We start from the raw sequence: 27,258 nt of genomic DNA, 5'->3' as shown, positions 1-27,258 counted from the left end.
TAGGAGTACTCCAAGAGAGTCGTACCTTACAACTGGTGAGAACGTCTCCGAATAATCACGCCTTCTCGCTGCATGAAGCCTCTGGCACACAGTCGTGCCTTGAATTTGACAACGCTTCCTTCCGTGTCGTGTAGAATTTTGAAAACCCATTTCGAGTCTATAGTTTTTCCGCCTGGGATTCTAGGTACGATTTCCCACGTCCCGTTCTTTCGATGTGCATCAAGCTCGTCTTCGATGGCTTCCGCCCACTGAGTAGCCTCTGGACCTGATACAGCTTCTTGATAAGTCGCTGGAATATTATATTCCACGAGACACAGCTCGTACCTCTTTGGTTGACAAATCGTCACTCGATCGCACAACACCCTCGGTACCGATGCTTTTTTGCTCCTGCTGTTGTCGAGCGTTTTCGACATTGTCGGCGGCCACATCTTCTCCTGCATTGTCAACGATAGATCCGTTACCGTCTTCTTCTTTGGTTTCACTCTGCATGGGTGTGTGAGTTCGACCTCGGACACTGGTACCTCAGATCCTACTCCGCTCTCTCGTTCGTTGAACGCCACATGCCTTGAAACAGATACAACTTTTGTAACAGGATCGTAACACCTGTAATTCGACGATTCGCTGTCGTATCCCACGAGGATTAACTTCTTCGCTCGAGGATCGAATTTTGTGAGCTTCTGTTTCGGCACGTAGACATAGGCGAAGATTCTCATGTGGTGAAGATCTGGTTTCTTCCCCGTCCACAATTCGTATGGGGTACGACTTTCGCCCTTTCTTGACTGCCCAGTCCTGTTGATTGTATAGACCGCTGTAGCAGTTGCTTCCGCCCAAAGATGTGAGGGCAACTTTCTTGCCTGTAGCATCGTTCTCGCTACTTCCACTATTGTGCGATTGTCTCGTTCTGACTTCCCATTCTGTTCCGGAGTGTATGGAGCAGTGATCTTGAGCGTGATTCCCCTCCTCTTTATGTATTCGCTCATCCTTTCGTTACAATACTCGGTACCGCTGTCGGTACGTAGCATCTTCATTGTGCACCCGAACTTGTTGTTCACCAGACGCTCGAATTCCTTGAATCGCTCGTAGACGTCCGATTTGTGACGGATGAAATACACTACTCGAAAATTCGTCGCGTCGTCCTTGAAGAGTACGTAGTACTTCGCTCCTCCCAACGACTGCACTGGCATTGGTCCACACACGTCACTGTGGATGATCTCTCCTGGTTTGCTTGCCGTCTTCTTGCTCTCTTTCCGGAACGGGAGTTTGTTTAATTTGCCGAACTGACAGGCCTCGCAGAAGAAATCTTCCGTGTTCTTCAGAATTACCCCTTCCGAGCTCTCGATTTACTAACTCAGTGAGTGTTCGTTTGTTTATATGGCCGAGTCGCTTATGCCATATTTTAAAGTCCAGTGCTGTCACATTAACCTCTCGATTATGCTTCGGTTTTCGGAAATGCATTCGATACAGCCGGTTGTCCTGTTTCTCACCGGTTGCCGCGACGACTCCTCCTCGCGTTATCTCTACAAGTCCATTTTCGAATTCTACTCTGAACTCTTTGTTCGTGCAGGCTCCGACTGAAAACAGATTTCTTGTAACACGAGGCACAAGTAGCACATTCTCGATGGTACCGCTCTCTCATTCGCCATTCACGAATTTCTCGATGCGGATTCTCCCAACGCCTGCCACTTCGCATTCCTCATCATCGCTCAGCTTAACAGTTTCCCCTTTTAGCGGCCGTAGCTCCTCAAACCAATCGCGACGTGAAGTGACGTGCTCCGACGCTCCGCTGTCGGTAATCCAGACGTCCTTTTTGTCAGCGTCCCGTGACCTTCTCGACTACTCGGTCGAGAGCTGTTGTTTCCGATCTCCCACTACTCGTGCTCCTGCGCTTTCTTTCTGTGACTGAACAACGAACGCGCACCCGCGATTTGACTGACCTTTGTTATTGTTCTTACTGTAGCCGTCCTTCTTCTGCTTCTCGCATAGTGTCCCATTTCCTGGCACCGAAAGCACTCTATATTCTTTTTATCCTTTTTCTTTTTTGTTGTCCTTTGAATGTATACCGTCTTTCGAACCACTTTGTTTGATAACCGCCAACGCACTCGTTGCGTCATCGTCCTCACTGTCGTTCGAATCTTCCCGTATAAGCCTTTCTAGCAAATACGTGATCGTCTGACGCGCCGGGTCCACGCTATCCCACGCTGTCCTGAACACGTTAAACTTTGGCGATAAACTCGATAGAATTTTCGCGATCACTGCCGCGTCGGAAATCCTTTCTCCGAGATCTATCAATTGCCGCGCCATATTTTGTACCGCACTCACATACTGAATGGCCGTGTCAGTCGGACTCATCTTGTAGGAATAGAACCTCTGCGTTAATGCGCCGATATTCGATACCGATTTCTGTTCGTGCACTGTGATGAGTTTGTCCCACATTTCTTTAGCGGTACCAAACACTAGCACACTCACAACTTGTTCGTCCTCTATAGCTAACGCAATAATCGCCGTCGCTTTGGCATTGTCTTTTATCCACAGTTTCGTGAGCGCAGCATTTTCTCCTTCCTGGTTTATTGGCCTCGTTCTAGTACCATCGACCACGTCAAATATCTCGTTCGCTATTAGCACAGTCGATATTTGAAACTTCCAAGTTTGGAAATTTCTCCCGTCGAACCTCTTAACTGATCGTGCCAACGAGTCACCTGACATCCTTGAGTGGCGACGAAAAAAACTCTGATCGCGTGAACACTCTGCCTGAGCACCTTACTCGCACGCGTTAATGGCCGCCTTGAGTCACAAATCCGCACGTTTCTACTTCCCACACTTCTGCGATCTCTATACTCTCTCTCTATTCCTTTCCTGCAAGACTACACTCACACTAGCTACGTTGCCTGGGCCCATAACCTGTTAAGGTATATGAGTCGTTATTAGTCTTGTTGGAAGGAGAGGAGCTCGATGCAGGAGAAATAATCTCTTTGTTGAGAATGGAACAATGAATTTTATTTTGTTGAAATACACTCAGTGCTATCTGAACGATAGTTCGCTCGCAACTGAACTCCCCGTGGGGGCGCTTGCATATCGCGTAAATCTAAGACGTTCGGCCGCGTTTGGCTTTTCTCGTTGTTTTTCTTTGGTACCATCGTTTGGCGAACGCATTAAATGCGATGACCTGTCTCAACAATTACACTGTTACATTGTATAAAATTATTGTGGAATGGTTAAATTAATTTTTGAGAATATATATTATGGTTCTCTATTTTTATTGTTAGTTCATCAATATTATAAGTATTGATGCTAATAAGCTCGAATATTTTTATACATATTTTTAATAAAGAAGAAAAATGTTTTACAAATTATTGTTTAAAAATAATTAAATAATATAAAATAATTATGTGATTTCTAATATGTACACTTTAAAATAAAATTAAATTTTTCTGATATACATTTATAGCAAATATTATAGCAGTGTTTGACATTAGATGTTAGTATTTGCTTCACACTAGTATAGTTAACTTTTTATTATATTGAGCAGTATAATACTGTATCATTAAAACTCTGTGGTGAACACAGTGTTATGTTGTCAACTGTGTAATTTGCTGAAAAATTTATTTAAGTTTATTCTAAAAAATATAAATCTAATAAAACTTCAGGCAGATACTACAAACCAAGCACAAGATGTGAGATCGCAAATAAGAATTCAGTTTTTAAATCAGACAAACATTGCATTTATTTTAACATTTTGGTTGCTCTTCCGACCATTCTTAGCAATACAAAAATTTAATCTAAACATCTAAAAAGCAAAGCTCGTAAAAACACAGTTACGCTAAATGTAATATTAAGTAATGTTTACTACATTTTGCAATATCATGTATTTTTAAAAGCTTTGGTTGTTAGGTGTTTATATTAAATTTTTGTACTGCTGAGAATAATCCGAAAAAGGATTAAAATGTTCAAATGAGTGTAATTTTCATTTTTTTAAAACTGCGTTCTTATTTTTGCACTCTTTCTACTTACGCTTGGCTCATGCCTGTCTTCTTAAGTTATTAGTTTTATTTAAAAGCTTTATATAAGTATTATTATTATTAAATATTATAAAATTATAAAAAAATATAAAAAATATAAAAAATAATTTTATATACGTTAAAGAAATATTATACATATGCATATATATTAATTTTATTATTAGTACTTTTATTTTCATTTAAAATAATATCTGAATATAATTTATACTATATACTTAATCTATACTAATATACTAATTAATAATATAATTAACATTATAATATAATTAACATTATAATTACTAGTAAAATTAAATACAATATACAACAAATCCATTAACAGTATAATATTAAATTAAAATTATATAAACTCTCACTCTGAAAAAATAATAAAAATTAACATAACATTTTTTATTATTTTAACAGAAATACAACAATGAATCGAAAACGACCTAAGAAAGATGTTACATCCCAGGTAGCACTGTTTGTTTTATAAACGTTTTCTAAACATATCTAATACGAAAAGATACGTTTAGAAAACGTTATAAAACGAACATGTGCTACTTGGAATGTATATCAAAAAGACATTTAAATCGATTAATTGCACAAAAATCACAGCTAATATGTGACAGTTTGTCAAATACGTTTGTGTCATTACAACAATGTCATAATGATAATGATAATTATTCAAAACATTTAGATAATAATTCTACAAATAATCCATGTATAATACAGAAATGTAATGAGGCAACTAAAAATGACACTATTTATGAACACGAGAATAATATATCTATAAGACATGATAATGATGAATATCTCCAATTAAATGAATCGAATTCAGAACAAACTTCTGTGAGCACTTCTAGTGAATCAACTTATTTGACGCCTGAAAAAAACAATACAACAACAAACGACAATTTTAAAAGTAGTCTTGCTGTATGGACTACACAGCATCAAATACTGCTCTCACAGCATTATTACAAACATTAAAACAACATTCTTGTTTCTCGAACTTATTGTCAGATGTACGTTCACTTTTAAAAACACCAAGAAAAACAGAAATACGCATAGTAACACCGGGAACATATTACCATTTTGGACTACTACATTCTGTATTATATATATTGAGTTTTATAAAAGATAATATTGATTGTGTAAGAATAACTATTAACGTTGATGGAGTACCGCTGTCGAAATCGTCATCACAACAATTCTGGCCCATATTAAGCTCAGTTATTCCATTTGATAATGTCTTTATAATTGGACTTTATCATGGAAATGAAAAACCGGCAAATGTCAATGATTTTTTGAAAGATTTTAGATGAGATGAAAAATATGTGCGAAAATGGCATTAACTTTAATGGTCGTAACATACAATGCAGGCTTGTATAGAGGCACTAATTTGTGATACACCAGCGAAATCATTGGTTCTATGTATAAAGAGACATTCTGGATATTTCAGTTGCACAAAATGTCAAGCGGAAGGAGACAATGTAAGAAACCGAGTATGTTTCCCACAAATCGATGCACCACTCAGAACAGATAACGACCCACATAGCACAGAGTGTCCTGTGGATGTTCATTTTATATCCATTTTACATCCATATGTCCATGGACATAAAATGAATATTCATAGTATATCCAATTTGAGACATCCATCACTGGACAATATTTAGATATCCATAGAATGTTCAGTATTGGACATTTTGTGGATATCTAATCTCATATAGCATAAGATCTCCGTAGAATATCCTTATTTGATCGGAATTATCTTAGATATGTACTGTAATTGAAACTAAATTTACCTGAGGATTACCTGAGAATATTTCTAATTGTCATATATATACACACACACACATATATATATATATATATATATATATATATACTTATTTTATTTACTTATTTATTTATTTGTCAACTTTATTTTATATCTATATTAAAAAATAAAATACATTTTATTTTAATATATTTTATTTTTTGTCAACTTTTATTTTTAGAATCTTTATTGGGCTGATCATTTTTCTTTTATATCTGGTGACTCATTTTAAATGCCTAATATATATATTCACTTAAAATGAAACAATTAACTTTTATCTAGATATATTTGTCAAATAATGTGTTTTTCAAGATATTTTAGGTAGGCACTTAAAATATGCCTTACCTGCTGTTATACAAATATATATTCAATTATAGCGAATTTGATTGGATGCACTAGTGCGCACTGAATGCATACATAAAGGTTTATCGCACACAACAATTTTACAATAACACAAAAGCAATTATATAAAAGTAACGTAATTATTTAGTAAAAGCTATTATTATTGTTGTTGAATATACATAATGATAAAATAATAGCTCTTACTATTTATTATTTTACTTTTATAATTACTTATCATTGTGAAATTGTGTGTGATAATACATCTTTATATACACTCAGTGCGCACTAATGTATCCAATCGAATTCACTATTAGTGCATATTGATTAACCTATAGGATAGCAAAAAAGGCATTTAGAAACATCCAGTGGACATTGTTGGGATCGAATTTTATTAGTACGTAATTATCCTAAGGATATTCTTAGGATAATTATCTATTATATAAGAATATCCTAAAAATATCCATTTTTGAATTTCATACAGATATCTAATGAGCGGACATTTTTGCATCCTCAGTATATCCTAAATACATCCTCAGGTTTTACACGGATGAACTTTAGATATCTGAAAATCCCTAGAAATACATTCGATGGACATACCTCGGATTAACTTTTGCTATGTGGGGATTTCATCAGAAAAATTGATGACAATTATCATAAGCCAAATATCACCTACAGTTTGATACAAATACCTCATTTTAAGTCTGTTTCAAATGTACAATTAGATTACATGCACTTAATATGTTTAGGGATTACGCGTAAATTAATATACTTATGGCTTGGTGGAGATGAGTTACGCTATCGACTACAATCTAGAGCTGTCGATAAAATTTCTACACGGTTAGTAACGCAGTTAAAACCTTCAATACCTATAGAATTTGCAAGAAAGCGGCGATCATTGAATTGTGTAAAACTATGGAAAGCCACAGAATATAGACTGATATTATTGTACACAGGTCCATTGGCTTTTAAATCTGTATTTAAAAAAATGTATATACAAATTTTTTAATACTACATGTGATTATTAGAATTTTATCTTCTCAAAATTTAAACGAATATTTATCTTATGCGCAAGATTTGATATTTTGTTTTATTAAAACATTTATAAAACTTTATGGAACTCACATAACGTTCATAGTTTTGTACATCTTGTTGATGACGTCAAAAGATTTGGACCGCTTGATAAATTTAACGCATTTAAATTCGAAAATTATATGCAAATATTGAAAAAATATATTAGAAAAACGAATAGACCCTTACAACAAGTTGTGAGAAGATGTATGGAAAAAGAAATAAATTTAGATTTATCATCTACTATTTTATCACATTCTGTTCTGGCACATCCAAGTTTAACATTCTTGCATCATGATGGTCCACTTGTGTCTAATACCAATAATCCACAATACAAAATTGTGAAGATCAATGGAATTACATTGAAGGCTGGGACGCTTGCAGATAGTTGTTGTGGTTTAAATTGCAATACTATTGCACAAAGTGGCCCACTATTGTCATTTTATCAAAACATAAATAACAGGTTCAACAGAAAGTTCAAATCAATTATTGAGAATAAACATAGTTGTCTTTTTATCAAACCGTTTCACACACATTATTGTGATACGTCAAATAAACCTAACAATCCTAACGATAACATTCCCCATTATCTGAACACCATCATTTCTAAACAATATCTACCATCACAAGATACCAATGATTTCGTAATTCACATTGATCCATCCTTGTTTGCAAATGCTGAATATGATACATCCAAATTGAATGACAAATGGTTTATTAACTTATCATTAACTAACATTCCCGACAATGTGAAAAGTTTTTTACAACTTGGTGATAATTTCAGTTTACCTCTCACTGACAAGACCAAATTAATTACCGAATTTATTACTAATTATGAGAACAACTTGAAAAAACTTCCAACTGATAAACGCATCACTATTCACAACAGATCAAATAATATTATCAGATTATTACCGTCTTATAGATATCCAGATTTTAAAACCTACAAAAACTTATTACATCTCAATAACGTCACAAAAAATTTTCTTAAAACAAACCATAATTTGATCATCACCCGCGCAGACAAAGACAACATCACAGTTACCCTAGATAAATAATAAAGACAATTACATTCACAAATTAGAAGACCTTCTTAAGGATGACGAGACTTATGAAATAATAAATAAAAATCCTACTAATAAATTAATCTCAAACTTACATGACATACTATCAAGATGGAAAAAGAATGGATATATAACACAAACCACCTATAGGTCATTATCTTTTAGTGAGGGATTCACTTCCTAGAGCTTATGGGTTACTCAAGATCCACAAACCCAACTGCTCTTTCAGAATTATCGTTTCATCGGTTAATACCCCACTTTACAATATAGCGTCATATTTACAAAAAATTATGATTAAAAGCTTTCCAGTCTCCCACAGTTTCATTAAAAACAACTTTGAATTAGTCGATAAAATAAAAAATGTTAATTTAGATAATAGATATAAACTTATCTCACTTGATGCAACGTCTCTTTTCACTAACATTCCTTTTGAACTAGCCATAGAGAGTATCTCCAACAGATGGAACTATATCAATGAAGAAACTGAACTACCGATGTCAGAATTTTTAACGGGAGTAAAATTTGTTTTAAATTCCATTTACTTCATGTTTAACAACAATTTCTACCGACAAACATTTGGAACTCCCATGGGTTCTCCTTTATCTCCCATCATATCTGATATCGTTATGCAAGACATAGAAAATAAAGCACTTAACACCATAAATTTCAGAATACCTTTTTATTATAGATACGTAGATGATATCACAGCAATACCGGTTGACCAAATTGATTATATTCTAAATATTTTCAATTCCATAAATCCAAGATTAAAATTCACGAAAGAGATTGAAGACAATAACACCATTAGTTTTCTTGAGATCACGATTAGTTCATTTAACAACAAACTAGAATTTGATTGGTACCATAAACCCACATTTTCAGGCAGATATTTACACTTTTTATCACTCCACCCAGATTACCAAAAGAAAGGCACAATATATGGCTTAGTTGATAGAGCCTTTACGCTTTCACATCCCAAACATCACCATAAGAATATCATTTTAAGCTATCAACAAGAATCAAAGAACATAAAAGAAATATTAATTGCAACATCAATAATCAGTCTGTCATTACAGAGCATAGACTCAACCACAATCATGAATTTAAATGGGATAACGTTAAGATCCTCAATAAAGAAACGATTTATAATAAAAAAATAATCTCTAAAATGCTTCATATAAAAAGACAACGCAATAGCATTAACTTACAAACGGATACAGAATGCCTACCGGAAATATATAACGATGTCATTAAAAATCTACCAAAACTTTGAAAGTCATACATAGAAATAAATAAATATTTCAAACTGTTGATGTTTTCTATCATTTATATGTCAACCGTAACTCCGACAGGACACTGTTTTTTGAAAACGAGCTATTTGTATTGACATCACTTCTGACGAGATTTCTCAAAAAATGTAAGTTGTTTTAACGTATAACAATTTGTACTATTATGACCTATGCACTTTTAAGACGAATATAATGGACTCACGTACTACATCTTAACTCTTGACATTTAATGACTCATAACTTTCAACTGCAATTTGCAATTTTAACACAGAATACTCAACTTTATTCAATATGACTCATACTCTCATTTTCACATGATCTTTATTTAATGTTACCATTATTTTATAATTAACGTCTGACAATCTCTTCTTCTCATTTTCATTGTTTGAGAAAAATCGTTAAACTTAAAAAACACGCGTTTTGATGTACATCAAACATTATTGTGACAACGACTTGATTCGACATACACACAATATTCACACCGATTGTTTGATTGTGAAATTATAGATACAAATCTACGGAATTAAATTTCAATTACTCCAACGTTCTATCATGGACTCCAAAACGAATAACGAGCAATGGACCACAATATTCGGAAATCATTGGTGAGCGTACCACGCCCAACGATAATAAGTAAATACGTTATTTGTTCCGTGATAAATTTGAATTGTTAGTTTAAAAACACAAATATGTACCGTCCAAAAACTAACTTCAGTTCATTAGAGATATCTTTCGTTTCGATTTAGTTTGTAATTGTTTAGCGCTGAGGATGGCTTGAAGACAAGTCAAAACGTACGTTTTTGCAATTTTTTTCAAGTAAAGTTAACTCTCTAATATTATATGTATAAAACACAATATGTTTGTCTTTATATTATTGATTCCCTTTAATTTATATTTTATCCCTTAATTTCTTGCTTAACAAATACTCCAGCTCTCCAATGCCTATGATTAAAATGTTGCAATACTATTGTATCTATAAAAAATATAGCATACTGCACAAAGCGAAATATACCAGTCATTATAGGTCATGAATTTTTAAAAAAAGAAAATTTATTTACTATTCCTTGTCCATCTTCATTACTTGGAATTTATATTTTGCACTCATACTCAGATTTGAAATCGTGGCCATTACAAAATGTAGTAAAAAAATATGTACAATTGTCATATGAAGAAGACAAATATGCAGTTTTTTCATTGATACATAGCAAAATGTAACTTTATATTGTAAGTTGTTATAATTTAAAATCAAGACAAACCGTCACGACAATATTAGTTTGTTGATAAATATTATCGAGCGATCGATAATATTATTTAGATTTAGGACAATAGACGCGAAAACAACAAGGCGACAAACAAAGACGACGATAACCGTCAAAAATAGAAAGATTTAGAAGGACTGGGTAAGATAAAAACAGGGACACAGAGCCCTAAGGAAGAGTCGCAAATTCGCAGTAAATAGAACGCGCATCGAATACCGACGCAGCCTATACGCCCAGAGAGTGTAATATTAAGTAAAGTATATCATTTATTAATTTTAATTATTACTTAGTGATTATTTGTATCTCTCCACACACACACACATTACAATATGTTCACTTTAACAGAATGACTGACACGACAAAGTTTTATGCAGTCGTAGAGTTTGAAAATGGACTTCAAATAGTGCCGTATAATTGGTTAAGCACAGATTTAAAGAGAGCCGCTTGGCCTAACTTTACTAATAATAAAAAATATGATAAAGTGGTAAAGTTGATGGAGACATCTGAATCTACTTGGATGGAATATAACATTAAAAAAATATATGGAACATACGGTATATATTTTTGTATAATTTATATTTTTTCTAGAATATATAATATTATTATAATTTATGCATGTAATAATATATGTTAATATTTTTTATAAGAAAATGGTTTTTTTATAATTGTATTATTTTGTTAGTGAATTATTCAGTAGCGAAAAAAAAATTGAAAGAAGCTGAAGACTTATCTGATCTTAATTCTAACACTGAAAATGAAGAACATCTTAAAAAATCACGGAAAGATAGAGCTGCTGTAATCTTTAATACACCAATGACGTCAACGAGTAGTAACGATGAAATGTCAGATGAAAATTTTAATTTTGAACTTCTAAAAGTTCCTAAAAGATCCTTTCAGAGCAATTCTAATATAATTACATATAATAAAAGACCAAAACTCACAAAAGTTGCACAAAAAGGTTAAAACATGAGAAGTATAATTATTAGATTAAAATAAATGTTTCACACACCCACACCCACACACACATGTATATATATAAAATATATGGTACAATGATAACAATAGTTCTTATTACTTTTAGATCAACAATGTAGTTTATCTAATACTAAACTAAGGTAAGATAATAATGAAAATAGTGATAATAATCTAATAAATCCAATAAGATCGGACTTAATTTCTGAAAGTATGCAAGTAATGTCTATTTTATGATTATGAATTAATATATTACAGAATCAACGTTATTTTTTAACAATTTTACGTGATACTTTATAATTTTTTAAATATTTTTGATATGTAGTATTTTTTAAAAAAGTGGGGATACTGTACCGTCCTACTTTACCGATCAAAACAATTGCCTCGTTAGACATCAAAATTATTATTTTAAAAGTTTTGCAATTTGCACGTACAAAATAAGTTCACTTCGTCTAAGGAAATGCATGACATCAAATTCATTTTCTACAAGTTTACATATATTCTGTCATGCATTTCCTTAGACGAAGTGAACTTATTTTGTACGTGCAAATTGCAAAACTTTTATATTAAGCAAATATAGTTACGACATGACGCTAGTAGTCGATAATTTAAAACTGTAATTTTTTTTTTCGTTTTTAACTGAAAATTGCGCACGTTCTCGCTTCGTTATTGTATGTACTTTCATCGTGGAGAAGCATTTTTCATTTTGTACAACCAAAATAATAATTTTGATGTTTAACGAAACAAGTTTTAATCGATAAGGTAGGACGGTACGGTATCCCCTTAAGTATGATTAAATATTTCAGTGGGCATCCAATTCTTTCTTAATGCTTAATGCTTGTCGATCATTTTTTAACTTTTCAATTCATTCATAAACATTCTACCGTAATAATACATTTGATACTTTTTGATAATAATGTTATAATAATTAATGTACAATATATATATAACTATTACCAAAAATTAAATAGACATACGTGTAGCTAAAGTAATGTTTTGTATTGAACAATTGTATTGAAGTAGTAACATTGTTTTATAAACTTTAGGTTTACAATGTATTATTTATTCATTCAACGACGATAATCAGGATGTCTCAAGTTTATTATTAAATAACGCGACGAGGATGGAACAGCGAGAATTAAACTTGACTTGTGACCAAAGTTAGTACCTGCAAACTGCTATTTTACTTACAATTATAATATATTTTACAGTTCTTTTTTATTTTGTTATATCTTTTTCTCATATTTTTCATATTTATTCTAGAATTTTAAAAGTTCCATCTTTTGTTTTCATATATATACACTGTGGCAATACTTCAGACCACAGCACACACTTTTGCATAACGCATAACACATATGCATAAGGAACCTGATTAGTCCAATGTTGATTCATAAGTAAATGCATATAAGGAATTTGACCAATCGAATTCCTTATGCATGTGTTATGCGTTATGCAAAAGTGTGTGCTATGGCCTTTCTGTCAACGCTCCTGAGTGAGTAAAGCACATTAAACTAACATAAGTCTAATATAATATTATTTGCGATTTTTGCAATAATTTATTGATATTGGTTAAAGAAGATTCGAACGTTTCTTAAAATGCTCTAAGAATGTTAGCGACAAATATTAACGAATTTTGATTTATATATGTTAATGAGTATTATATATATATATATGTATTATGTAGTTAAATCAATATTAAAATTATATTGAAATAGTAATGGTTAAATAATATTTTATAAATTTTAGTTTTTTTACAATCTACTGAATCATTATCCAACACTGAACAATGGAGTGATATTAAGGGTAACATCCTAACTACATCACTAAATGACAGAACAAAGATGAAACCACAAGGATTAAGCAATTATGGACAAAGTTATATGAAAATTATTTTATTTTAATTATAATTATGATATATTTTAATATTATTTTATTTTTTTCACATCTTTTCATAATATATTTAATGTTTAATTTGTACAATTTTTCAAAAATTCTATTTTTTTAATACATTTTACATAATTTAAAAAAATTTTTTCAGAACCAGAATTTTTTCAACAATTTATAATTAGAAAATTAATTGATTTAGAATCAAAGATAAATAATATATACGCAAAACAAAAGCTGATCTTAGAAAAAATTTCTATTGGTACTTTATTTGAAGCGGATGAAAACGAGAAAATTGATGTTTTTCAAGATCTACCATTAAAAAATAGACAGGATATTAAAGGGATGGAAACAAAATTAAAAAATGATTTATCTTATAAAAATCAAATGGTAAGTTTATTGTTAATATTTCTATATTATGTTGTGCCTCCAGGAGGGGGGCACAGGATTTTTCGGGATTCGTTCAGGGAAGGCCGGGGATACGGCGGGCAGTGGCCTCCTTTTATTTTTTTAATATTTTTAATTGCTTGCTTTCTTCGTTTTATTATAATAAATAACAGTTAAATAGAATCAATGGGTTGGTATTTTGTCACTGCTCCCAGCATACGTATTTACACTCGTGTGTATTATCGGTTAAAGAGAGAGAGCGGTATCTCTCGTATACTCTGTCGTACAGGTAGTCTGATACGCGTCGGCTTATCTCAGGCGCGCGTTTATCTCTTAGTTATTCGTGTATCTCGTTCTATTTAATAACTGTCCGTGACGATTATTCCTCTTTAGGATCTGATCAACGACTACTGCCCGTCGCTTCATCGCGGCGGGTGCTGAGCTTCCCTCCGAACTGCATGGTTTTTCGGAGGGGGTCCCTTAGCAACATGACCAAATATGGTTATGTTGCTAAATTCGCGTTTTAGTGCAGGCGAAGAAGTTCAAAGTCGAATTTCCTCGCTTGTACTTTTAGCAATTCGGCGACACCTTTCCGGTGCGTCTCCGAGAGCGCTTTCCGGTTTCGCGTTCGCGCTCGGTCTCGGGCGCGCGTGACTCCCTGCGTCAGCGGCTCGCGCGATTATCGCTTCGCTCGCGATGCATTCCTGCATCAATATAATTATATGTATATATATATATATATATATATATATTCATTAAATCTGTAGCCTTTTCTGGGGCTATAACAATTATAACATATTTTTGAACAAAAGGAAGAATAGATAATTCAATTCTGAAAAATTTTAATCATTAAAAAATTGTGTATATTATCAATTCGTTGTGTGAAATAATTTCTTTACATCTATTATCTCCTGAATTGTAACATATTTTATTCATGCAACAATTATAAATTTCTCAAATAAGATGATTAGATACATATATGTAAAAAATAATATGTATACTTACAAATGCTTTCTTACAAAAATGCTATTAAAAATCTGTTTACAAGCATACACACGCGCGCACGTGCTCGCACACCCAACACACACACATATAATTGAAATTAATATAGACTAATTTTTTATACATTCAGATATATATACATATACATATACATATATATACTAGAATATTCTTATTAAGAATTGCAGATCCTAAAATTTATTCTCTTCTTTTGAAATGCTCTATTATATAAAAAAATGTTTAAAAAATTAGTCTACATAATTTCAATTATATGTATACAATTCGAAAATTAATTTAATTTTCGAAATCTTCTTGAGAAATTTATAATTGTTGCATGAATAAAATATGTTACAATTCAGGAGATAATAGATGTAAAGAAATTATTTCACACAATGAATTGATAATATACACAATTTTTTAATGATTAAAATTTTTCAGAATTGAATTATCTATTAATAAAATGTTAGTAGTGTGTATATGAGGGTTCTAACCCAGGTGTTCGAGGAGGGAGCGGGGGCTGGGGGGAACCGCGGGCGCGGGGGATGACGTCACGCAGGTCCGCGGCGCGGTTTGTAGACGAGAGGTACGCGGGGAGGGGGAGAGGTCCGCGACACAGCCGCAGGTCCGCGACGCGGTTTGTTGACGAGGGGTCCGCGGGGAGGGGGGAGAGGTCCGCGGCACAGCCGCAGGTCCGCGACGCGGTTTGTAGACGAGAGGTACGCGGAGAGGAGAGAGAGGTCGGCGACGCGGTCGGTAGGCGAGGGGTTTGCGGAGAGGAGAGAGAGGTCCGCGACACGGCAGTAGACGAGGGGTTTGCGGAGAGGGAAGAGAGGTCCGTAGCGTAACCGATGGGTCCGCGAGTAGGGAGATGGATAGAGAGAGACAGCGCGATAGACGTTCGCAACGCGGTAGAGAGAGACGGTGCGATAGGCGTTCGCAACGCGGAGACGCGTGGTATAGGATAGAATAAGGAGAGCGCTATGTGCATTGTACATAGCGTAGGACAATGAGAGCATTATGTGGAGGGAAAAGGAGAAGATTATAATAGAAAGATTGTGTGAGAGAGAAAGAATGAGGCTGAGGGAAAGGATAGCGGGAGCGCGATAAGACGGAGGCTAATGCGTACGCGAGAACGCAGATTAAATTTTTTTTTTTTTATATTATATTATTATTATATATATTATATATATTATTATTATTATTATTATTACATCTAATTATATATATATATATATATATATATATATATATACACAGGGTGTTCCAGAACAACCTTCCGTCCGTAAAATGACGTACTCCTGACACAATTCTAAGACAATTTTTCCTTTACCAAAATTTGATTTAAAGCGTAGTTTTTGAGTTATAAGCGAAAATAGTTAGCAAATCACGCGTCGAGTATAGAAGGCAGCCAGGAGCGGCGCGGCGCACCGCGAGCGCGGGCACAGCTGACCGTCCGACGAGTGATTACCGCCGCATGAGTCAAAATCGCTAACTATTTTATCTTATAACACAAAATTATGCTTTAAATAAAATTTTGGTAAAGAAGAAAATGTCGTATAATTACGCCAGGAATAAGTGTTTCTTAAAATAACGTCGGACGCTACGATCAGCTGATTGCTACACGCGATGTGTTTGTCAGCTGAGCTGGAAAATAAATATATCGATCGGTCTGAGGTCGTCGACGACAATGTCGATGACAATCGAAGGAGCATCGCCGTCGCGGAGACGGTTATTTCTCTCTCTCTCTCTCTCTCTCTCTCTTTCTCTCTCTCTCTCTCTCTCTCTCTCTCTCTCTCTCTCTCACTCACTCACCCACTCACCCATTCACCCACTCACCCACTCACTCACTCACTCACTCTGTCCCTTTCTTTTACACACACAGTCAGCCATACACACATCGCGTGTAGCAATTAGCTGATCGCAGCGTCCGACGTTATTTTAAGGAACACTTATTCCTAACGTAATTATACGACATTTTCTTCTTTACCAAAATTTTATTTAAAGCATAATTTTGTGTTATACGATAAAATAAATTTCACTTTGATGTGTGCGCACCACATCACTCCCAATCTGTGACCTCTCCGGTAATCGCATGAAACATGATATACAATGTTTAACAGAAATCCCAGGTTTATAATAAAAAGATATAATGCACAACCGTTTCATTTCATTATATGTACGAACTTATACATCATCTAACGTATGAATAATAGGTTCCATAACATCACTGAAATCACTAGAATTACCGTCAAGAACACTATCGTGTAAGGATTCTACATCCGAATCAGAATGCTCGGACGAAAAGTCCATCGAATCGGACGACTCGGCAAACTTGAACAAATCGGACAAATCAGATGAAATGTTCACCAAGAGTGAATCAGGCGACTCGGAAGAATCGGACGACTCGAACGAATCGGATGAAATGTCCATCAAGTCATCCATAAGCACAACGTTTTTTTTATCAGATATAACAAAAAAAAATGTCACATGACCGCAAACTCGCGTTTTCTTCCAAACTCGCTTTATCAGATGCGACAAGATTGTCACAAGGATGGTCGCAAACTCTTTTATAGCACACGCTCCTTCCAAATATATATATTTTAATGTCACATCTCTCATCTCCGTCTAACTCGAGTATCACGTCTCATCTCCCTCTAACTCGAGTATCACGTCTCATCTACATCAGCATTTTCAACATCTTTAACAGAATGAATGTAGATCCAACTATATACATCATACGTTTTATAAAGAATAGGCGAAGAAAGAAATAATAAAAATTAGTAATAAAAACGGTAATTTATTTATTGCAAACATCATAGAATAAATCATTACAGCACATGTTAACAATTCACAATCTACGAGTGATTTGCCGTCAAACGCGTCACTCTCACGTATCACTTTTACCGCATCGTAAACATCAGTGATATTGTTGCATTGCAAAACGCTAACAAATTGTTTAAACTTTTCATTAACAATATATGTATTCTGACACAGCCAGAAATGCATATGATCGATACAGTCTTCAAAATCGAATAAATGCACCAATGTTTGCGAATGCATATACAAAGAATTATTAGATAATGTTAATTTAACAATCTTGGAATCAGTTAATGTAATCATTTGGATAGATAGATCGCAGATCCATAATAGCTCACTTTCAGTCGATTGTACATGTCGTTCAATATCGGCACGTTTCTGCATCAATGAGTGCCAGGTAATAATAGGTAATACTATTTGATTGTTTCGGTTATCACCAACAAGTAATTCCACATATGACATAGCTCCGACGCTTATTCCAATCTCCAAGTATTTGTATGATGTCGTGGTTAGAGCATATCTTCTTCCCAAGATACGACCCGCGCGACGAGACTCGGATGAAATGCTACAAAATTTTAGAAAAATGTTATTAAAAAATAATATATATATACATATATAAATATTAAAAATATTATTTAAAATTAATATAAATAATAAAAATATTATTTAAAAAAAAATAAAACTTACTCTTTCTTTGGCAGAGTGTCCATAATCGGGACGTAATAATTCATGTTGCTTCCTTTAGCGGAGACCACAAACGATTGACACGATACTAAATTATTTTAAGTATTAAAACACAATTTAGCACTACACACTGCAATGTGGAGGGGGTTATTGTTCACAATTTAGCACTACAAATTGTAATATGGAGGGAGTGATTGTTGATACAGCAAGTTTTTTCTCCAAGCGCCTATATACAGCTGCTAATTAATAATTACATCTCCAAAGATTTTAATTGAATGCGCTTAAAATTTTCCATGCGTCGAGGTGCGACAACATTTTCTGATGAAATCACACCTGAATATTCTAAATGTACGTGACAAATTATCAAAAAGTAACTCGCAGCTGCATGTAACTTGAAACTACAAATTATCCATGCGCTAACGAATCTTACTAAAATGTTTAAAGTGTCCGTGACAAATCTGCAGCTGCATGTAATTTGAAACTGCAAAACTTTCGAGCGCCGATGTGCAGCTGCTAATTTTCGAAATACAGCAAAAAAAAATTTTTTCGACATAACGTCATCGTTAGATGACAAATCCACAGCTACATGTAATTTGAAACTATAAATTATCCATGCGCTAACGAATCTTACTAAAATGTTTAAAGTGTGCATGACAAATCGTGAAATGACAACTATATGTAATTTGAAGCCGCGGATCTTCCGAGCGCCGATATACGGCTGCTAATATTCGAAATATAACAAATCTTTAAGGTGACCCATAGGTGACAATCCAACGAGATGACAAATCCGCAGCTGCATGTAATTTGAAACTGCAAAACTTTCGAGCGCCGATGTGCAGCTGCTAATTTTCAAAATACAGCAAAAAAATTTTTTTCAACATAACGTCATCGTTAGATGACAAATCGCGAAATGCGTGATAGAAACGTCTATGAATCGCGATATAAATTCGCTGCAAAGAGATGCATTATTTTCGAGTCGTGCATCTTGTTCGATCTGAAAAACATGGCTGAGCAAAATGTGTGAGAGCAATCCACCCGGGTAAATTCAGTGGAGGAGTACATTGCGTGGGAGGCGCATTATAACGAATGTATCGAGTCGTTGGAAGAACAAAGTCGAATTAAACGACCACGATTATCGATCGGAAATCGACAATCGCTGATTGCTCGAATCGCGCAACTCGAAGGACTGAAAAATGTGTTGCGTTTCGTACACGCGGGTGCAGGATGCAGTTCGCGAGAAAATGGATTGATTTGGCAAGAGATCGATACGGCGTTCGAAGGTCGTATCTTGACTGGTGCGGTTATAAATTATAATTATATCGAACCTCATCAATTGGAAGACGCGAGCGACATTGTGCTCGAGCACGCGCCAAACGTTATGCAAAAACACAGCAGTGTGAAAGTGAATACAGTGTTTAACGGCGAGTTTGTGGCAGGCGATAAGCGCGCCAATAAATCAATCAATACGAGAAACTTTGAACTCTTTCATACATCCGATTTACGCGAGTGGTATGAGCGGCGAGTCGTCGAGCCCACCCTTGCACCGCTCGAAGAATTTCAGAAACGCGATAGCGGATGGGCATTATCGCGCATACTAAATTTGACAGTAAATATAAATAAATATAATCCTATGCACGCCGGATGTTGCGTGCAATTACCGCGAAAGATAATAATGAAACGAGCAGTGATTAACGTGCAATCTCAAGACAATGCATATTTTGCGTGGGCGGTGGTGGCTGCTCTGTATCCAGTTGAAAGACACACAGACCGCCAATCGTCGTACCCGCATTCTACAACAGTACTGAATCTCTAAGATATTAAGTTTCCAGTCACTCTTAATCAAATTAAAAAATTTGAAATTTATAATGACATTTCAATCAATGTGTATACCATCGAGAACGAAAACATTATCCCGTTACGCCTTACGGAGCAAAAGAGGGACAAGCACGTCAACTTGCTCTACGTGCAAGATGCGCGAGATATCGGACATTTCGCGTGGATCAAGAATTTATCCAGGCTCGTGAATTCGCAACTCAGCAAATGCAAGTTTAAAAAATATATCTGCGATCGGTATGTATATTTAATAAAACTGCTAAAAATATTTAAAACAGAGATATAAAAATTTTAACTTTTATTTTACAGATGCATGCACTATTTTCACTCGGACGAGAAACTACAGTCGCATACAGTAGACTGTGGAAAGATGAACGACTGTGTTATCCGGTTACCGAGCGATAAGGACAGGCTCGCATTCGCCAACTACAACAGGAAGGAGTGACTACCTTTCGTCGTGTATGTCGACCTGGAGTGCGTTTTGGTGAAAAAAGAAGAAGAAAATTTTTATTAACATCACCAAGTATTTAGTATCGCTTATTATGTACATTGCTCGTACGATAATTCGTTATCCGCGTATCATTCTCGTCGCGAAGCCAATTGCGTTGCGTGGTTCGCCGACGAACTTAAAAATTTGGCACAACGTGTAGAAAATATTTTAACAACCAATGTCCCCATGGTAAATTTAACGCAAGATGAATGGAAAGAATTTCGAAGCGCGACTCAGTGTCATATATGTGAGAAACCATTCGTGGAAGATGATGATACGCGCGTACGCGATCATTGTCATTTGACCGGACGGTACAGAGATTCCGCACATTCAAATTGCAATCTAAATTACAAGAAATCTTTTTACATTCCAATAGTATTTCACAGTTTATCCGATTATGATTCTCACTTTATAATCGAGGAAATAGCTACAGCGTTCGAAGGGGAAATCGATTTACTTCCGATAACAAAAGAAAAATATATTTCATTTACAAAACATGTTAAAGGTACGAAAGACAAATCGGGAAATCACATTAAATTACGTTTCATAGATTCATATAAATTTCTCACAACAAGTCTCGACAAATTGGCATCTTTTCTGAGCAAGGATAAACTCAAAATTTTACAAATGGAATTTAAAAATTTATCCGCCGAGGATTTCAATTTACTGACAAGAAAAGATGTCTTCCCGTACGAGTACATTGACTGCGTAGATAAATTGCAAGATGCGTGTCTACCATCGTGAGAATCATTTTACAGCTCCTTGACTGGTAACACAGTATCCGAGAGCGATTACGCGCACGCTGAAATTGTGTGGAAGCGATTCTCAATTCGAACGCTAGGCGAATATAGCGATTTATACCTCAAAACTGACGTCTTGTTACTAGCCGACATTTTTGAAAATTTCCGCGAGAGTTGTATCAAGAATTATGGGCTCGACCCCGCATATTACTATACTCTTCCCGGCTACACGTGGGACGCCATGTTAAAGCATACGAAAATTATATTTGAATTACTCACAGACATTGACATGGTTATGTTTATCGAACGAGGTATACGCGGTGGTCTGAGTCAATGTTCGAACAGGTACGCGCGTGCTAATAACAAGTACATGCAGTCGTATGACTCATCGAAACCATCAACGTACTTGATGTATTTCGATGTTAATAATTTATACGGATGGGCAATGTGTCAACCATTACCCTATGCCGATTTTCAGTGGGTCGATAATGTTTCCAATTTTGATGTATCATCGATCGCGCTTGATTCGTCTACAGGCTACATCCTCGAAGTCGACCTCAAGTATCCGCAACATCTTCACGATTCGCACACTGACCTACCGTTTTGCCCGACACGCGACAAACCACCTGGCAAGCACGAGGACAAGCTTCTCGCAACCTTATACGATAAGAAGCGTTACGTGATACACTACCGCAACTTGCAGCAATGTTCCCGTCACGGTCTTCGTGTTGCAAAAATTCATCGTATATTACAATTCACTCAATCTCCGTGACTCCGTACTTATATAGAACTCAACACAAAATTTAGAACACTGGCGAAAAATGAATTTGAAAAAAATTTGTACAAACTAATGAATAATGCCGTGTTTGGCAAAACGATGGAAAATGTGTGGTATCGCGTAGATGTTAAACTTTTAACAAAATGGGATGGAAGGTACGGCGCAGAGGCATTAATTGCAAAATCAAATTTTCATAGTAGAAGCGTTTTTTCGGAAAATCTAATCGCTGTGGAATTACGTAAACTCGAGGTGAAATTCTACAAACCAATTTACGTGGGTATGTGTATTCTCGATATATCCAAGACATGTTTGTACGAATTTCACCACGATTATATGGTACCAATGTATCGGGAGAGATGCAAAGTCATGTACACCGACACGGATAGTCTTATATATCACATTGAGTGCGACGATGTGTACGAGAATATGAAACGCGATATCAGCAGATTTGATACGAGAGACTATGCGATAGACAATGCGTACGGTATACCGCTCGTGAATAAAAAGATACCTAGGTCTAATGAAGGATGAAAACAACGGTACCATAATGACCGAATTTGTTGGGCTTAGAGCAAAAATGTATGCGTTGCGCGTGGATGGTAAGAAGGGTACGAAAAAGGTAAAAGGCGTCAAGAGTAACGTTGTCGCGAGAACGATAACGTTTGACGATTACACGCGGTGTTTGAACGAAGAGATTGAAATGACGCGTAGGCAATCGTGTATAAAATCAAAATTGCACGAGGTATACACCATTCGCGAAACAAAAATTGCTCTAAGTCCGTACGATGACAAGCGGTATATCGTACCTACAACTACTAATACGTTATCGTGGGGACATTGTAAAACACCATTGTAAATAATTGTATTTATTGTAAATAACTGTATTTATTGTAAATATAAATTATATATATATATATATATATATATTCATTCATGTAAATTTATGTATATTTTTATTATGTTTATAATAAATTATTTTTATGTATCCAAGAGTTGTGCGATTTATCAAGTCCTAGCCATTTCACAAAAACTTCATCTCCTTTTTTACGTATTACCTTTTTCATGAGATACACGTCGGGGTGAGCAACGCGTTGTAGTTCGTATTCGTAGAATCCTCCGGCTACTGGATTTCGCGCGAATCTTCGAGTAGATATGTCACGGGATTAGTATTCTGTATTTTGACAATTTTAAACACTTCGGCCGACCAATTTGGTGTGTAACCTTTATCAAAAATGGTCTTGAATTTACTCACACGTGTCGAATCACCCACTTTGAATCTCGCTGGAGCAATAATTTTTAGATTGTTGTATACTGTATTTGAAAGTCTATCAGCGATTGTAGGAGTGACATCGATAGGTCTCATATTGATAGTGCGATGTTTTCGCGTGTTATATTCTGCAACGAGTTGGGATAAAGCGTCGATCCACTTGTAATTACCATTTAGCGTAAACAATTCCCACACATTGTTCTTTAAAGTGCGGTTGAATCGTTCCACGATCGAGGCTTTCATGATAGAATATGTTGAATAATGATTAATGTTATGTTTCTTCATGAGTTTTTGCACATTTGCATTATAAAATTCCTTTCCTCTGTCTGTTTGAAAATTTTTCGGACATCTTCCACCATCTCGAATTAGTTTCGCAATCGTTTCAGACATTTCGTTTCCGCTCTTACTTTTGAGCGGTATGGCCCACGCATACTTGCTCAGCACATCGATAACAGTGAGTATGTAATTGAAACCTTTGTTGACTCGTGCATAAGGACGCATCTCAATCACGTCTGCCTGCCACAGATCATCGTATCCGCGTACTATGACGCGTCTACGCAGAAAATTTCTTCTCGCCGGAGCGTGCAATTCTTTCACAAGCAGTCGCTTTTCAGAGTTGTTTTTCGTTTCTTGCATGTTTGATCGTGGTATATTTCATAATAATGTAAAAGTTCATGTATAATTCTTTACGTATCTTTTCCTGAGTCGGATGTAGTTTGCACACGTGTCTGAAGCATTTTCTGCATTTCATGCATCATTATCTGAAGCGTTTGCACGTGCGTTTCGAGCGCAATAATTGTTTCCTCAATTTCTTTCTGCCGATTCCTCAAAAGTTCAACACTCATTTCAACGTACCATTTGTTAGCAGCATCGTTATCATCTTCCGGTTGCGCTACACGTCGTATCTTGCGCAACCTTGCGTCAAAGCCGGCGCTAGTCAAACACAGAGCGTTATCTCGCACATACGTTCTTAGTAATCCGTTCCATTCATAGTATGCATTATTCGACATACCGAGCGATACTCCAAATTTATTAATTGACATTTCAATACGAAATGTTTTGACAGAGTGACTAGTATCGTCAACATGTTGTTTAATTTATAATAAGACCTGCCTCGCGAAGCTCTTCGATAATTGACATGATTTCATTGTCATGAGCATTGTTACCTGCTTGACGCGAAGCTTCCAGCAGCCGCAAACGATTTACCAATTCGTTGGGGTCGTTCCAATGCACGTATTCAATTTTATTCTCACTCAGTGTCATAGTGCGTGGTAGGTTTATACCTTTTCCAATTTTTCTTTTGATAGGAAATAATGAAGCGATTATATATTTATATTTGTATCCTTTGTTATCTAATACTGGATTACACACATTACTATCACGTCTATGCGCGTTTGTCGCCAGTAATATACTTTTATATTTATGCATATCGTTCTCTGTATATACAGCATCGTCGGGAATTCTCTTGAAAATTATTCGTAGAGGCCCGGCGTCCCCGCATATTTCACTCCATCGATGATTATATTATCATTCTTATCCACTTCGAAATGTTTATCACCGAGCATCATTCCTTCGTCGGAAAATTTAACACCGTATACGTAATCCATCTCGTTATTTGCATCTTGGCCCAAAATTGCTCCGATATATTTTTGTCCGAGCGGACCAAGATGTTCTCGCAACATATTTTGACCCTCGGATGTTTGTAATTGACGTTGAACTGACGTCACAACCGCTTCGGGTGTGGTTTCAAAAATTTCTTCGATGGAAGGAGACGAGATTATTTGAGGTTGTTGTACAGCTTTTATCGGAGTCGATTATTTCATTCGCTTTGATTGATTAGGTGTAGAAGTTATCAATGAATCGTTTGATCGTTTCCGTCCCCCATTTGATATTTTTTCATAAATCAGTGAAATGTTTGATCGTTTCTGCTTTATGCTCTCTTGTTCTTCTTTGGGTATACCAAACGACTCCATTTTCGATGCATCAGATTCTACATCGATGGTATTCTCAACAATTTGTTTTAGAGGTTCAGTGATTGGCTTAAAATGTCTCAAAGCGACGTTTTCCTCAATTTTACCAGTTTTTAAAGCATGATATTTTTTGCGAATTGATTCGCTCGTTTTTGCAATCTCTCACAATCTTTTCACGTTCATCATCAGCATCATTGTTGTTTATCATGATGGATATTTTGTAGACGTTAGACTGATGTGTCGACAGCGACTAACCTCTCTACGGTATCGCAAATTCATTAAATCCTTTTCTATATCGTCCATTGGTCAGCGAGCTGTCTTTATCAATAACTACGAATACATACTTGTGATGCCAGCATTCCTGGCATAATGCGTGAAAATCGTCGTATGACATGTCAGTATTTACATGATCGTTGTACACATGTTTCAGGTTTGTATTATCCTGTTGAAATAAAATCAACAGATTCGCATTGTCGCGTATAAGATGCTTGGGTATCTTGGCATACGTTTGACAAAGATAGAAACAGTCGACGCTCAAGTGTCGACCCATTGCAAAATACTCTCTTATCGTATCTTGTTTATCGCACGCCACGTCATCAAAGATAAAAATGGAATTCGGAAGCGCTTCGCTTGGAGCAACGACTTCACTATTATTAGAGAATGTGAAATAACCAATTTCGTCTATCGGTGTCAATAAATTTTCCAAATATTGATATTTCGGTTGTTGAAGTGATTTTGAGTATACGTACAGGTTCTCAAAGCGAACACCGTACGGACTTTCAATTAGACTTATCAATACATTAGTCTTACCACAATTTGAAGGACCGCAAATAATACCGCGTATAGTAATTGGTAACATGTTTCCATGCTTGCGTATTTCTTTTTCAAGCATTAGTCTATTATCAAAGTTTATAACTTTGATTATCGTCGCTTGCCGTACAAACCGCATTTTGAGAATGAGTCATGGGAGGACCTATTTATAGATGTGCATCGAATCGAAACCGCTCAGTATTGAAAATGTTTTTTCATCTGTCGGACGATAGTCATATTCTCGAGCTTACCTCCGAACAATTGCAATATATACCAAAGATTATTTTATTGAGACAGTTTAACCGCTACGTAGAACGACTGTGGGACAAACTTCCCGAACATATAAAGGCTGATTCTGAAGTACAACGGTATCATAGATGTTTGCGACATTATAATTTACCGTGGCAGCAAACACATATCGACGGTCCAGCACCATTTATTAAAGATTGCTACGAATGTCAGCGAGAATTATAAGAAATAGCGGTCTATTGAATCATGCGATAAACGCGCTTCCTATTTAATTACATATTCCTGGATATCAGTTTTGCGGACCGGGAACTCGTTTAAAAGAACGATTGGCTAGAGGCGATCGAGGTATCAATCCATTGGACGCTGCGTGTCGCGACCACGATATAGCTTACTCGCGAAGCAACGACCTCGGTGAACGAACGTTGCGGATCGTATACTAGCTGTGAAGGCGCGGGAACGTATTACCGCGAGGGATTCGACTCTTGGTGAAAGAGCGGTTGTTACGGCTGTTTGGACAGCCATGAAGGCAAAAACGAAAT

At 35.5% G+C, this 27,258-nt stretch overlaps 1 protein-coding gene and 3 pseudogenes across 6 annotated transcripts; all 4 read left to right on the top strand.

Moving 5' to 3' along the window:
* The first annotated feature begins 4,332 nt into the window (after positions 1–4,332).
* Positions 4,333–5,866, top strand: LOC140666977 (uncharacterized; annotated as a pseudogene).
* An 897-nt stretch (positions 5,867–6,763) lies between these two features.
* LOC140666978 (uncharacterized) lies at positions 6,764–10,669 on the top strand (annotated as a pseudogene).
* Positions 10,670–10,811: 142 nt separating this feature from the next.
* Positions 10,812–13,971, top strand: LOC140666982 (uncharacterized). 6 transcript variants are annotated; one of them, XR_012046888.1, is made up of 6 exons: positions 10,812–11,088; positions 11,182–11,390; positions 11,519–11,794; positions 11,918–11,951; positions 12,855–12,968; positions 13,555–13,971. XR_012046888.1 is itself a non-coding variant. In XM_072894548.1 (4 exons), the coding sequence occupies exons 1-4, from the start codon at positions 11,183–11,185 to the stop codon at positions 12,889–12,891; spliced, it is 555 nt and encodes a 184-aa protein (XP_072750649.1). In that variant the 5' UTR covers positions 10,812–11,182; the 3' UTR covers positions 12,892–13,523. The 6 variants fall into 6 exon arrangements, 1 of the variants encoding a protein (XP_072750649.1); XR_012046887.1 differs by adding an exon at positions 13,072–13,300 and having other exon boundaries at positions 10,812–11,390; XR_012046889.1 differs by having other exon boundaries at positions 10,812–11,390; positions 11,531–11,794.
* Positions 13,972–16,252: 2,281 nt separating this feature from the next.
* Positions 16,253–21,876, top strand: LOC140666979 (uncharacterized; annotated as a pseudogene).
* The last annotated feature ends 5,382 nt before the right edge of the window (positions 21,877–27,258 follow it).

The sequence above is a fragment of the Anoplolepis gracilipes genome, chromosome 6, assembly GCF_047496725.1.
Source record: "Anoplolepis gracilipes chromosome 6, ASM4749672v1, whole genome shotgun sequence".
Lineage (NCBI taxonomy): Eukaryota > Metazoa > Arthropoda > Insecta > Hymenoptera > Formicidae > Anoplolepis > Anoplolepis gracilipes.
This window is presented reverse-complemented; position numbering and strand designations above follow the sequence as displayed.

What these genes read in the sequence shown, in the direction of transcription:
- LOC140666982 (XM_072894548.1), top strand. Translation starts at nt 11,183, where the DNA reads ATGACTGACACGACAAAGTTTTATGCAGTCGTAGAGTTTGAAAATGGA. An exon ending in CACAAAAGTTGCACAAAAAG is followed by an intron (nt 11,795 to 11,917) that starts GTTAAAACATGA and finishes TATTACTTTTAG; the next exon opens with ATCAACAATGTAGTTTATCT. An exon ending in TTATCTAATACTAAACTAAG is followed by an intron (nt 11,952 to 12,854) that starts GTAAGATAATAA and finishes TATAAACTTTAG; the next exon opens with GTTTACAATGTATTATTTAT.